We start from the raw sequence: 14,931 nt of genomic DNA on the forward strand, positions 1-14,931 counted from the left end.
ACTAAGCACCTTCACAGGTAATGCTGAGACACACACACACACACACACAATCCTGCCTCTCACCTGACCTCCCTTAAAAAGCAATATACACTCATACATTATAATGCAGTATGACACATGTTCTCTCTGTTTCTGTCCCTCACACACACAAGTATAGCCATGTTAAATTCACACTAAACTCCCCTGTCTTTCTCTCCCAAGGCTCATAACTTGAGGAAGGGACCTGCAAACACCCCACAGATCCCAACAAAGAATGCTGCTTCATTTCTCATATGAGACAACAGCCGCCAAAGGAAAAGTAGTTTGTTACAGGGTCCATTTTGTTATTATTTCTGGCCAAAACCACTTGAATGTGTGACAAGGCATTTTTAAGACTTCTGTACTCGGATGTAGGAGCTTACGAGGAGCACTTGAAGGTAGCATTCCTGCAAATCATGTGGAAACCAACAGCCCACTTATTTTTCTCCAGAGGTATCCACTTAACAATATTGCAGATACAAAACAAAATATGTTTGTTGAAAGGACATCGATTCAGCTCACTGATGTCAATAATTTGGGTTTGAAATTAATGGGGAGTAGCCTACTGTGCACAACCAGAGAGAGCTTTGAAAAGGCTTAGCACAATGTTTCCTTTTATAACACTGGCATTTATTGTTTGTTAAAAGGTTGATTCTCTACTACTTTTTCATATATACCAAACTGATGTATATGAAACGTCCTCACCGTTTTAGACAGCAAACAAGTACACTATGATTTAGCCTGCCTAACAATGACCCTAATGTCTTTTTTTTGTGCAAGGTTTAGAGGTAAGGAGTTCCTGAACGTTTTCATGTCAAGTCCCCCAAATAAATACACAAAAGCCCCAGTTGAGTAGACTTTATTTGAAGGACCCCCATCTGAGAAGGTTTATGCTGTTGGATATGATTGGTACGTAGCTGGACACCTGTTGATAGTAGTGTTTGTGGGGAGATTGTGATGAGGAGAGTGAATATTCATCATTCCTATAACATCCTGTCACTGTCTTAACTTCAATTTAACAAAAGTGTAGTGATATTATTCTTCCTCATTCTGCTAGGGGACCCATACACTTTGAAGGATCCCTGGGTAGCATTTATTTCCTGGTTGGGTTTATAGCGACCTCTGGAGGCACTTTAATGCCAAAACTAGCAATAACGCGAACCTTTACCATTTTTGTCCCATTTTTATCCCCGTAGCTGTCCCCTCTTCCTTTTCTTCCGGGAGAAACAGAGCACTGCAAGGAGGACGGAATTAAACAACACGGCAACTTTAGACAACCGCGACGCAGAAACAAACCGCTGCAGAGGTTACTGTTTTTGTAATTTCACTAGAGCAGGCTGCCTTGCCTCTCCATGCTGCTGTGCCGGGTTTCGGCAGTTAGCCAGACGGTAGCGAGATGGGGACGGAGGTCACACCGGGGAGGCGGCCTCCTCCACCGCGCTCTCCCCTTCAGCTCCAGCCGCTGTCACGGTGTCAGTTCAGGTGAAGGCAACGCTCAGCCTGCTGAAGCCGTACGCGCCCAGGGCCTGTACCGAGACAGTGTGCTCCTTCCCCGGACTGAATTCCCCATGAAGCTGATCGGACAGAAGTTGCTGGACCGGGAACTCGAGATCCAGCGGGTAAGACGGACGATGTATCCCCGATAGAACGTCACACTAAAGTCCATAAAAAAATGTTACAGTTTAATATTGCCTTACTTATCGGCAACCGGACACACATTGTACAACATGACTTAATACCTTCTATGAATTATTAGGGTCCACTCTTCAATTCGGCATGCATTGGATAAACCAAGCAGCAGTTATTTAAGTGAAATAGGAACTTTTAGAATCGCTCCGTCTGTTACACCCACAAGCCGCTTCCACCTAAATACAGCGCAGAGCCGCCCTCTCTCTGTTTTGCTTTTGAAGTGCTGCATGGAGAATCACGTGTGCCGAATTTTCCAGTGGCTCCCAGCGATTCTTAAAAGATCCTAAGTGATGTTCTAAGTGGTATGTGTCGTTTGGCGACAAGCAAGACCAAATTAAAATGCCAGATTTTTGATGGAGTTTGTTGTTTTCTCCATAAAAGAAAGAAAGGCACGTGTAGGGTCTACTGTAATACTACTTCCAATAGCCAAGTGACTGTCACACCCCCTAGGAGTGTGTGCGTGTCTGTACATTATGTGTGCACACTTACATTTGCACAACACAAATCCTAACTTGATAGGTATGCATTGCGTTGTGTGAGACAGCCAGCTCCATGTCCATGATGTCTTGTTAGTGTCTTATCAAATTACAATTATTCTCATCCAATTGATTGTGTGTATGTAGGAGTGTGGATTTGCAGAGTTGTACTCCTGGCAGAGAGAGAGGAAGGCCAAGAAGGAGTTCTGCCTTCATGACGGACCCCCATATGCCAACGGAGATCCTCATGTTGGACATGCACTCAATAAGGTGAGCTATTCCATGGTATTCCCATCATGTTGTTTCCTACCAGTATGGCATATTGCTGTAAATACTGAATATTGACTTTACTTATTACTTGATTGCGGACACCTGTAGTCTCATTTACTGGCTGTTGTCATTGTTGAACAAAGTGGCTATGTGGTGATGTACCTATAAATAGGTCTAAGGTATCTGGTGGCAGTGACAGCTTAAACATCAGCAAAACTTCAAAACTGTCTTTGAACTCACCAATAAGTTATTCGTTTTTTTAAAAACGAGTCCCTATGATTTACTTGTGTTGCTGTTTTGGTTGATCCAGATCCTGAAAGACATCCGTAACCGTTTTGAGATGCTGAGGGGGAGGCAGGTCCACTACATCCCGGGCTGGGACTGCCACGGCCTGCCCATCGAGCTGAAGGCTCTGGGAGACCTGGGGACCAGCGGCCTCAGTCCTCTACAGATCAGACAGAAAGGTAAGGAGGGACAGAACACTGGAGGAATATAAGGCCTATTGTTTACAAATGCTCACATTCGGGCATGTGTGTAAGAATTTTAGGTTTTGAGCGCAACATGTTCTCATAGTCTGCAGCTTCTGTAATGTGTTGTTTTCATCCCATCCAGCCCGGGAGTTTGCAGAAGGGGCCATAGCCCGTCAAAGGGCTGCTTTCCAGCGCTGGGGGGTGATGGCTGACTGGGACCAGTGCTACTACACCTTCGACGGGGCTTACGAGGCTGCGCAGCTCAAGGTCTTCCAGGAGATGCACAGCAAGGTGGGCGATGATGCACTGTCTCTCTGTTGTTCCTACCGGTGTTGACCCGGCCACCGTTTTCCCTCCTGGTTCATCCAGACTGAAAAGGCCCAGTAATTCTTAACCTAAACAGAAACAACACCACAGGGAGTTAGGAAGGATGGGATGGCATGGAAAGTAACTTGTTTGTCTTGTTGGCTGTAGGGTCAGATGCTATTTGTTTCACTAGGCGGTCTAACAGGTTTACCCCACTGTGTTGTTCTGCAGGGCCTCATCTACCAGGACTACAAGCCAGTCTTCTGGTCTCCTTCATCCAGGTACTGAGTTACTATGTTATAGTGTTATATCAGATATTCTATTCTATTCTATTCTATTCTATTCTATTCTATTCTATAGTCTTGTGTGCTTTAATCCTGTCTTTCTGCCTGTCTAGAACGGCCCTAGCAGAAGCAGAGTTGGAGTACAACCCTCAGCACGTCAGCAAGGCCATCTACGCTACATTCCCCCTGGTCACACTGCCGCCTAAGCTGGCCTCAGAAGCAGGTACCACACACACACACACACGCATAATCCAGAACCTAAATTTGGTAGTACATTTTTAACTGTGTGTGTCTCGCTTGCTTTGTATATCTCGGCAGACCTGGGCAGTGTCTCAGTGTTGGTGTGGACCACCCAGCCTTGGACCATCCCTGCCAACCAGGCTGTCTGCTACATGCCCAACGCCCAGTAAGTACCAGTGCCACAGAATGGCATTTATTCTGCACTCAGATACCTGCAGGTACCTGGTTTGTGCCATAAAGCAATCCAGCATATTCCCCGCCCAATATAAAACGCAGTGTAGAGGCTGACAATCTTCAGCAAAACCTGGTCTGTGATATGTAGAGTGCAGAGTTGCTTTTGGTGGATTTCTGCTAGTGTCTTGGTTTTGTCTCCAGGTATTCGGTGGTGAAGAGGGCGGACAACTCTCAGCTCCTCTTAGTGGCCACAGAGCGCACAGCCAGCCTGGCAGCACTGCTGGGCACAGAGCTGGAGAGTGTCGGCACTTTCACAGGTGATGCTCACACACACACACACACACACACACACACACACACACGCATGCAGTCCTGTCTTTCACCTAACCTCACTTGAAAAGCAGTATTCGCTCATACACTATAATACAGTATGACACACGTTCTCTCTATTTATAGCCATGTTAAATCCATGTTAAACTCTCCTGTCTTTCTCTCCCAAGGCGCACAGCTTGAGGGCGGGATGTGCAAACACCCCACAGTTCCTGACAAGGAAGTGCCCCTGTTGCCGGCCAACCATGTGACTATGGCAAAAGGAACAGGATTGGTCCACACAGCGCCAGCCCATGGCATGGAGGATTACAGTGTGGCCTCACAGTTTAAACTGTCTGTGGTGCGTTCTATGAAATATGTTCAAAGCTAATAATCCTTTGTTTGTTGAAAAACATCTTATCCTGAAAAAGTTAGCTTTTCAGGAATGAAGAAAAAACAGTTGGTTGTACCAGTCACGATGCATTTTTCATAGTTCACAATATACTTTCAATACATCTGCCAGGTCCCAGGGTCATAAAATTGCCGAGAATGTCAAAAGCAATGGCACAATACAAGATGCAAGGTTTGTATAGGACACTGAAGTTATGTTAATCACTGTGTTACTGTAACAAAACAACCCGGTTGTTCTGCAGCAAATTTCTTCCTGTTGCAGTAATGAATAACTTGAGGTGGAATAACCTGGCTAATGGACAACAAGGTTGAACATATTTTGTGTGTATATGTAACCATATATGTGTGTGTGTGTGTTTTGCCCCAGGAGTGTATGGTGGATGGAGAGGGCAAGTTCACTGAGCTGGCTGGTCCTGAGCTGCAGAATCTGTCTGTGATGGGAGAAGGCACTGATAAAGGTACGGGCAAACAGAGTGTGAGAAAAGGAAGGGTGTGTGTGCATAGGTATGTGAAAGAAGAAAATGTCACATGTGAATACTCCCTTAGCTTGAGAATGAACACAGTCCATGCATATGTGTGTGCACTGAGCTTGCAGGTGTGTTCATATTGATGGTGTTTTACAGTTTTTCTCAGTCGCTTTGGTACATTTCTCAGATCAGAATTGAAATTCTCAAAACTACTTGTTCAGCCTCCACATCATCTAGTCACTTGTGCACATCATAAAAGCAATTTCTCATTCTTTTGAACAAATTGCAAATGCTTTGGCACATTCATGCAAATGATTATGTACAATTGTCTGCTGTTTCCTACATTATCAATTGCTTATGTCATGTTGATCAAAATGTATTATACTGGTTCTCTGTTGAATACTCTTACCCCCCAAAACATCTAGGCATTAGTTCATTGCATAAGTCATTACATGCAAAATGGTTGAACCGGTTGTCATAATCTGTCAAGCATATTTTCTATACATTTCTATTAGACTTTTTTTGTAAATGTGTCCTGAATTGATGAATTGCTCTCAGGTGAATCTTGACTTTCACTAATGAAGGGGAATGTGTGAAGCGTTAGATCAACCAATGATCAACCAGTTCTCTAAACTAGCAGACAGGAACGTCAGGAGGTGTAAAAAGACTGCACTAATTCCCCATACAGCGCTGCATGTACAGTTCTGCCTAAGGGGTGTTTCCTATGTTTACATTTCTAATTTAGTATTTTTTTCCTTTGTGCTATGCAGTGCTGTGAAACAGTCTTGTCTTTTTCTTTTCTGTATTGCAATGACATGGTCTGTCAACAAATTACAGTACAAACAGTAAAAGCGTAAATGTGAATCCTGTCCAATCTCTTGCAATCAATCTCCCACATACAGTAATGTGTAACTTTGTACTGTTGAAATTGATGCCATACAGAAAAAGTGCAGCCTTGTGCATTTTCAGTCATTGTCATCAAAACCTTAGCCATAGTTTACATCAGAAAATACTTACAGAGTACACTGTTATATTGACAACATAAGCATTTTGACTATCTTGTTTGTAAACAATGACACAAGGACTTGTCATTCTGATGGCACTGACATGTTCATTGACGTAAATATTTACTTTTGAGAGATAAACTAAGGATTTTGAGCAAGTTACGGGCTTTTGCAGGTAATCCATTGTGTGGTGCTGTTTGTACGAATTGTTTCGAGAAATGCACTTACTGTTTTGCAAATGTTAAGGATGATTCAAGAAATGTACCAAAGCGACTGAGAAAAACTGTAACATACCTGAAATACTTCCATCTTTTGTTTTGTGTGTGTCTGTATCTACTATTTGTCTGGCTTTTATGTATGTGTTTGTGTGTGGAATTGCCTGCCTGTATGTGTGTGTGTTAGTGATTTCCATGCTGATGGCGTGCGGGGCGCTGGTGAAGGAGGAGCAGTGCGTCCACAGCTACCCGTACGACTGGAGGACCAAACAGCCTGTGGTCATCAGGCCCAGTAAACAGTGGTTCATCAACACCGCCTCACTCAAAGACAAGGCCAAGGTGAAGCTGGACAGACAAATTATTGTTGACATCCTAATTGTTGGGAGAAAAATCAAACTTGGACTGCTGGAAACTGTTGGAAATCAAACTCTTTAATCATTTAGAATATATTGGGTGACTGATTGAGTCAATTATGCTTTCCTTCACTCTCTCATTCACCTCTCTAACTTTGCTTCTCCCGTTTGTGTATGTGTGTGTGTGTGTGTGTGTCCAGGAGGTGCTGCAGAAGGTGCGTGTGCTGCCGGAGTCGGCGAGGGGCGGCCTGATGGTCATGCTGGACAGAAGGACCTACTGGTGCATCTCCAGACAGAGAAGCTGGGGCGTCCCCATCCCAGTCTTCTACCATAAAGACACTGGAGACGCACTCATCAACAAGTGAGCACATACACAACACACACACAGACAAACACGCTTGCACACATGCAGTACTTGTACACACACACAAATGCATGCACTCTCGCAGTTTAGAGATACGGTATGTTTTAAAGATATTATAATGTGGTACTAGTCATACACAGTCTCTTTCTCTCTCTCTCTCTCTCTCTCTCTCTCCCCCTCTCTCTCTCTCTCTCTCTATCTCTCCCTCTCTCTGTACTGTACACTGTACACTTCTGATGTGTTCCTCTCTCTGCCCTCCGCAGACACACAGTGTCCCATATAGCAAACCTATTCAAAGAGAAGGGCAGTGACTGTTGGTGGGAGCTGCCCATGGAGACTCTACTGCCACCAGAGGTGCTCAAGAAGGTAGGTGTGTGTGTGTGTGTGTGTGAGTGATCTGGTCCAGTCAGTGTCGTCCACCACTGATATGATGGATACGATGCAGTTTGTTTGATTACATACTGTATTTATTGTACAATTGATCAATACTACACTGATTGCTTATGGGAAGCCCTTATCCTGAGTTGTCTAATATTGCATTTTGATCACAAATATTTATTATTATAATTATTATCAATGCTGTTTCAGAGGCTTTTTCACCCTGCCAAGTATAAAATTCTGGGGGAAACACTGAATACTTGTCATTTAGTGGCATAAATATGGTCAAATTTAATCGGGAGATTCAGTCCAAATACGTCACTATCCGCCTTCAAAAATCGGTTCAACCCTAGTTTGAACACGTGTGTTTTCCCAGTAGATTTTCAAAGTGTGGCTCCCATTTCCCTGTGTATGTCTCTGTCAGAGTAAAGCGGGCCCAGTGACAGACTATGTTCGTGGAGAAGACGTGCTGGACATCTGGTTTGACAGCGGAACGTCTTGGGCTGCCGTACTAGAAGGTAAATCTGAAATCTGTCAGGCTATCATAGATTTCCATGGTGGAAAGGCTTCATGAGAAATCCAATCCTTTGCTTTCATTTGATATCACAGCTCCCACTTCGCTTATAGTAAGGATTCAATCTATTGGGGTCTACAGGAAAGTGACCGCTTTGATATAAGACTTTTTAAAACCCTTACATTGCTGGGGTAATGCTACTGCTCAGCCTCCTCAGGATTGACGTTCTTCAAGGTTGTTGTCAAAGCAACAGCTATTAGCTCTCCAGTTCATTTAGCCAATGACAGCTAGCTTTCAAGAGGTCTCTAATCAGGTCTTCTTTCATTAGTGTTGTTTTAGGGAAAGCTACTTAAACTTGCATTAAGCAATCTCACTTGACAGCAGCAGAAGCCTGGATTAGCAAGCAGTGCTACCTCAGCATACCTGAGTCATTCTGCTAAGTGTTTTCATTAACAAAATGGCTGTTGTTCTTGTTTCAGCATTAGCAAGACTGTAGTCAGTAAGCTCAAAGAAGCTATTTTTATTGCAAATACACGGCTAAACTTATCCATCTTAACCAGTCATTTAATGTAGTATTTAGTCTTAAAGTCATATTTTTCTTAAAGCAAGTGGGGAAAAAACTGCCAGTGTGAGATAATTTCACTTCTTACCAATTCAAAGCAACATGTTTCAAGAATTTTCTTGAATCAAATGTAATTTTCTTGATGCACTGCTAAAACTGTCCATCTTAACAGTCGTTTAGTCTAATACTGAGTCTTAAAATCTTGTTTTCCTTGTAACAGGTGAAAAAAAATCTGTCAGTGGGGTGAATTAATGTCACTAAAATAAGACTATAAGAATATGAGACTAAGTGACTTGCTAAGACGGACATATTTGCCATGTACAGTATGTCCCATGTATTGTTTGGAAAGTGTGTGCTGGTGTAAAAGGCAGCAGTGTTTGGTTGTGTTGTCATTTCCAGAGGAGCAGGAGGGAGAGTCTGAGGAGCCGGAGTCGCGTCTCAGCTGGCTCCCCGCTCCGCTACGCAAACCCCTGGTCGCAGGTTATTCACCTATCCATCTACTGGACGACACAGCAACCTGTGTCTCCTGATGTGTCTTCCTCTGTCTGTCTTTTCCCCTTTATCCCTCTCTGTCTTTGTGTCTCAGACTTTGACTTTATTTTCTCCCTCTGTGTCTCAGTCTGCTTGTACTGTTGCATTCGAGTGCTGTTGGAAATATTGTAATTAGCACACATGAAAGATCCGTGGCAAATATGAGTAGAAATTTTCTGATACCCAAGTTGCCAAGATTCCCGATGAACATTTCCTCTTCTTCATTTTGCAGTTGCAGCACAAACTAGTTCTGTGCCGCTTCATTTCTAAAATAAAACATCAGCCACAAAACTTTTGTTAGAAAGTCCATTTTGTTGATTATTTCCAACCAAAAGCATTTGAATGCGCGACGTGAAGTATTTACAGCTACCGAACTCTGAAGTAGGAGATTACGAGCAGCACTTGAAGGCAGCATGAATCTCAACCCCTCCAACCCCCCCCTCCTCATGCTCCTCTCTTTCTCTCTCTCTCCTTTGCATGCAGGATTTAGACCGCGCACCTTGCTTGGGAGAGCGCCATGGCAGTTTGTTTCTTTCTCCAGGACTGGCACGCACTGCAGTCCTTCCCTCTCTGTTTTCTCCTATCTGTTTGAGTCAGGGTGGCGATGGGCGAGGCTGGAAACCCCGTTCTGGGTGCCTGTGATGGCTGTGATCTCTGCAGCACTCCTGCCTGTCTAAATACAAAACCTCTAACCATCTTGAAGAGCTCACATTAATAAAACAGCCCTTTGTCGCCCGGTCTCTTTCTCTGTTTTTGGAATGTTTATGGGCTGGGTTTCCCAAAGGCATCTTAAGTTCCACTTCCTGACCTACATTTGAATAAGACAATCTCAACGCTCAGATTTGGCTTTTGGGAAACCCGACCCTCTTCTATGCCCAGAGGACTGGCCCAGCTGGAACGTCATGGGCTATTTTTGACAAGGCATGGTGATAAAGTCTTCTGAACTGAGCTGTGGTCGGCTTCAAGTCTGTAAAAACACAATTTCCCAACTAACATCAGCCGGTCTCTCTTTGTCTTTTCTAGACTTTTCCATCCTCTGTGGACAAAGTCAAGTTTCCCCTGACCTCTAACCGTTTCGTTGACCTCATTTTGTCTGGCATCAGTGTCAAAGTGACTGATTTTATGCTCTACCCCCCCCCCCCCCCCCCCCCCCCCCCCCCCCACACCCCCCGATCCAGAGTCTGACTCCAGGGCAGATGTGTATGTGGAGGGGAAGGACCAGATCGGAGGCTGGTTTCAGTCCTCGCTGCTCACCAGCGTGGCCGCCAGGAACAAGGCTCCGTACAAGTCAGTGTCCCGTCCGCACTCTGTGGCTTTTAATGCTGCATGCTGCATGAGTGTTTGTGAAATATGAAGAAGGAAATACCATATAGTATGATGGGATTGGTCATCAGTGTGTTCAATCGGAGAGATTACCCAAAAATCTAGAGAGGAGTTACTGAAATTGTTTCAAACCACATCAAAAGCTAATGTAGAAAAAACACAATGCTCTATTGGCCAGGTCTCCCTTGGAAAAAGAGATTTCTGAATCGCAGTGGGTCTAACCAGGTTAAATAACAGTTAAATAAAAAATGCCACAATCCAAATAATCGTAATATGACAGCTTGTCCTCATTTGATACATATGAGACTTTGATGTGTGTGTGCAGGGCTCTGGTGGTCCATGGCTTTGCTGTCAGTGAGAAGGGAGAGAAGATGTCCAAGTCTCTGGGCAACGTTGTGGATCCTGACACCGTCATCAATGGAGGGAAGGTAAGATAATGGGAGAGATGTGAAACAAACTGTTGCGTTTTGGAAAAGCCTCTTTTGGTTTTGTTCTTTAAGTGAAAGAACAGGAAAAAACAGTTTACTTCAAGTATACTTTTTCATGTTTTTTTCCAGGACACATTACATTATCTCTTGAAACCCTCAGCTCATGCTCATTTAAATACCAAGCCTTATTACTCTCTTCTTCTTTCTTTCCTCCCTCCCCTCTGTCTCTCTCTCAGGACCCCAGTACGCCGGCCTACGGGGCGGACGTGCTGCGCTGGTGGGTGGCGGAGTCGAACGTCTTCTCTGAGGTTCAGATCGGCCCCACTGTGCTCAGCTCGGCCAGAGACAGCGTCAGCAAGGTACCGGCACAGCATTCTCACAGAACTGAAGGAACAAAGGACATTTTAGAGCGAGATGTAACTAGTCTCACTCGCCAGTCTCAAAAAGTTCTCTCCACACACCTGTACCACTTTCAAACTTAGTCATTTAATCACATTTACAGCCATCAGAAAGGGATGACTCACTGCTTCCTTTGTCTTCATTGTCTCTCTTTCTTATTCTCTCTCTCTCTCTCTCTCTCTCTCTCTCTCTCTCTCTCTCTCTCTCTCTCTCTCTCTCTCTCTCTCTCTCTCTCTCTCTCTCTCTCTCTCTCTCTCTCTCTCTCTCTCTCTCTCTCTCTCTCTCTCTCTCTCTCTCTCCCAGTTGAGGAACACTCTGAAGTTCCTGCTGGGCAACCTGCATGGTTTTGACCCGCGCACTCAGGCTGTGGACCCCAAAGAGATGCACTACATCGACCAGTACATGCTGCACCTGCTCCGCGAGTACAGCATCAAGGTGTGTGTGTCGGCGTGTGTGTCGGCGTGTGTCGGTGTCCACAAGAAACAGAGTTTGACTCATCTCGGACTGAGATGTCGGCAGCTTTGAAAGACATCGAAAACGTAATGTGTGTGTGTGTGTGTGTGTGTGTGTGTTTTTAGGTGACGGACGCCTACAGTGAGTTTGACGGCGGCAGGGCCATCCGTGCCCTGCAAGCCTTCATCGCCAGAGACCTGTCCAGCTTTTACTTCAGCATCATCAAAGACAGGTAAAGGATTGTTTGTGGCTCAAAACACTGCAATTACCTCTTTGACCTCAGTACCTTCTAACCTCGGTCCTCCATGTATCACACTTTCTTTCTTTCTTTCTCTCTCTCACTCCCTTTTCTCTGTCTTTCTTTCTCCCCTCTCCTCCCCCAGGTTGTACTGTGATCCAGAGGACTCACTGGGCCGAAGATCGTGTCAGACGGTTTTGGAGGAAATTCTGGACGGACTGACCAGATCCGTAGCTCCCATCCTGCCACATCTAGCTGAAGAGGTCTACCTACACGCACCTGGACATGACGGTACGTGCCTGTGTGTGTCTGTGTGTGTGTGTGTGTGTCACTTCAAAGTAATTTTTAGGAGTGCATCACTCTAAAGGAGTTAACAAGAATGTTGTTTAACTGTTTGTGTGGGCAGAAGGGGAGACTTTGTTCAAGAGCGGCTGGATCAAAAGCAGTTCGGTGTGGCGGCGGCCGGGGTTGGAGGAGGCGGTGGAAGGGGCGTGTGCCATCAGAGACTCCTTCCTGTCCTCCATCCCGGGCAAAAACGCAGCGCAGTACGACCTCACCGTCGCCATCGAGCCCGGCCTGCTGTTTGAACTCATGGAGGTAAGAGTCATGGTGTAAGGAAGCTGCTTGTAGGTTGTAAGTAAATACAATGGCTTATACAAAAGACACTGGAAATTACTTCAATATCTAAGAGGCTGTTGAAGCTGTGGACGATGCCTTTAAACTACTAAAGTTAGTGTTTGTGATTACAGTTGTGTGTTAACTCATATTTGAAACAAATATGAGGATGGATGGATACAGTATATCCAGTCATGGTTCTGCAAAAGCAAACGTAATAACATCACATTATTACATTAAATTACATGTATTACTTCATAAGGAATATAACATATTTTTATCTGATGAGGTAATAATGTTGACTCATAATGTAATACCAAAAAATCAATATTCCAGCGCACACCAGGATAGTAGGATCATAATGTAATACCTCAGACGAATAAGAAGAGTATGTGTAGTGTAATAGTTTTTTTACATTATTAGTCAATATTATTATTCATCAGTTAAAAATATGTTACACTCTTTATGAAGTAATAAATGACGGTTAATGTAATAATGTGATTTATTACATTAACAGGTTTTATTACATTTTTCCATTTAAATAGACATTTTTAACTACACTTTAACACATTATTACATCATGCAGCAGTTATTACATTATCAGTTGCTACAAAGCATCCACCAAATGACATAATGCTGTTATCCTGTGAAAACCTTTTCACTACGATTCTGGTGATTTTCATGTTTTCACTTCAGTTGAAGGACTACATGGTATTCTATGGGATGAGAAAATTCTATGAAAATTCTGGTGTCATGAAATCATATCATAACCTATTGGATAAACTCAAAAATGCATGGTGGACAGTGGGAACACAAGGCTGTTTTTCCATGCTTGTTTCACAAAATGTCAGGAGATCAGGCTGTGTTATTTTTAGTTCCTGAAAAGCTGACAGTGTGGATACTTCCCCTCCCCAGTCTCTGCAGGAGGAGCCCACCTCCACCTCCTCCCAGCTGACTGAGCTGATGATGGCGGCGCGGACCACCCTGACCAGCACCCTGCCCCGCGACCTGCCGCCCGACGCCCTGCTCAGCAACGGCAGCTTCCTCATCAACCTGGAGGGTGAGGATGACGTTAACACAAAGCTAATGACATCATGATGCTAATGCCAGTCAAGCCGGAAGGGGAGAAAAGTTGCGTTTAGTGGCTCCAGTCCATCATAAGGCATCACAACCACCAGTATAAACAAAAATCAGTGATATTTACAGAAAAGCATTCGTTTTTTTCCTTGGAAGACCTTTTCTTCATTGTAACTTACGCCAGTTTGATACTAAATATAATGAATACTGTGAATTTTTTTGAGGGCAAAGATTTGTGTAGGCCTAAATATGTGGGTATCTGCCACATGCCAATATGTCAATGCACCATATGGGTAAGGAAAATGTCATTAGAATACCATGTCTGTGTACCACCCTGCACACAAAAAAGCAGATCACACAATAGATACAATAAATCCATAGCCTATTTATTTAAAATGTAGTTGTTTATGATCATGTTTACAAGTATGTGTCTCTGTTGTCAGGTGGTGTTATCCGAGAGGACAGTGCCTACAGTATAGCAGTGGTGCCCACCACCGCTGCCCGGTGCCCACGCTGCCGACGCTACACCGCCCAGTCAGCAGACTGCCTGTGCCCGCGCTGCCAGTCCATCGTTTCAGTGGCTAACTGATGGGCCAATGACCATGTCGCCATGACAACCAACAAACCAAGCCTTCGCTGTTATGTTTTCTTTGCTTCAGGGTGAAGTTGCACTTGAGTGCTGAATAGAGATTTTCCACCCCTAATTCAAACCCTTTCCATCAGTGGGGTGTAAAACTGACCCCAATTCAGCATCTGGAGGCAAAGTCACCCTTCTCCCATTATCCCTATTGTCCAATGCTTAACAACTAGCAGCCAGCTAAGAGAACCTGCTGCTTGGCAAAGTGCTGAGGGAGGACGGACAGGCATGCAGCATCTGGCACTGTGAGGGAATGGCCTGTTAGCAGGCAACACAGCATACCGGTTTTATTTATTTGGTTCAGGCTTCAGTTTTTATGCACTGCCACACTTTCAAAGAACGAGTGTGAAAACAAACTTCCATGAGCAAGCAATCTGAGAGGAGCAAGATGGTTTACTGTATATGTACTGTACGTATGTGGGAGCTGAGGATATTGACTTTGATCCTCAGCATAGAGGGGATGGTATTCTACACTTATGTTTTATATTCATGTGTAATTATGTGGAAAAGTCACTACAATAAGTGTCACTATGTGACAGCAGTAGAGGAGTGAGAAAATACTGCATAAACCGATTGAGAAGTGTTAGGATGGTGTGGGTGACTTCTTGTAAATGCTTAACTTTGTATAATAAATCCCTTTCCTTGTACACTATAAAATAAAGGATATATGGAAGAAATGTCTGTTTGAATTAGAGATAAATGAAGCTTTAGCTCAAAACATCCTTT

General features: G+C 44.1%; 1 protein-coding gene across 2 annotated transcripts; it reads left to right on the plus strand.

Annotated features, from left to right (window-relative positions):
• The first annotated feature begins 1,245 nt into the window (after window positions 1-1,245).
• iars2 (isoleucyl-tRNA synthetase 2, mitochondrial) lies at window positions 1,246-14,873 on the plus strand. Of its 2 annotated transcripts, XM_071905785.2 has the most exons (24): window positions 1,246-1,637; window positions 2,331-2,453; window positions 2,764-2,917; window positions 3,066-3,214; window positions 3,461-3,510; window positions 3,627-3,736; window positions 3,832-3,919; window positions 4,129-4,244; window positions 4,428-4,597; window positions 5,015-5,105; window positions 6,521-6,672; window positions 6,887-7,047; window positions 7,314-7,416; window positions 7,853-7,946; window positions 8,904-8,984; window positions 10,214-10,322; window positions 10,684-10,786; window positions 11,023-11,145; window positions 11,489-11,620; window positions 11,764-11,870; window positions 12,022-12,167; window positions 12,283-12,473; window positions 13,407-13,551; window positions 14,012-14,873. In XM_071905785.2, exons 1-24 carry the CDS (start codon window positions 1,371-1,373, stop codon window positions 14,155-14,157), a joined length of 3,111 nt encoding a protein of 1,036 aa, XP_071761886.2. In that variant the 5' UTR covers window positions 1,246-1,370; the 3' UTR covers window positions 14,158-14,873. The 2 variants fall into 2 exon arrangements, with proteins under 2 accessions (XP_071761886.2, XP_071761887.2); XM_071905786.2 differs by lacking the exon at window positions 8,904-8,984.
• The last annotated feature ends 58 nt before the right edge of the window (window positions 14,874-14,931 follow it).

This window comes from Centroberyx gerrardi, chromosome 17 (genome assembly GCF_048128805.1).
Source record: "Centroberyx gerrardi isolate f3 chromosome 17, fCenGer3.hap1.cur.20231027, whole genome shotgun sequence".
NCBI classification, from domain to species: Eukaryota; Metazoa; Chordata; class Actinopteri; order Beryciformes; family Berycidae; genus Centroberyx; species Centroberyx gerrardi.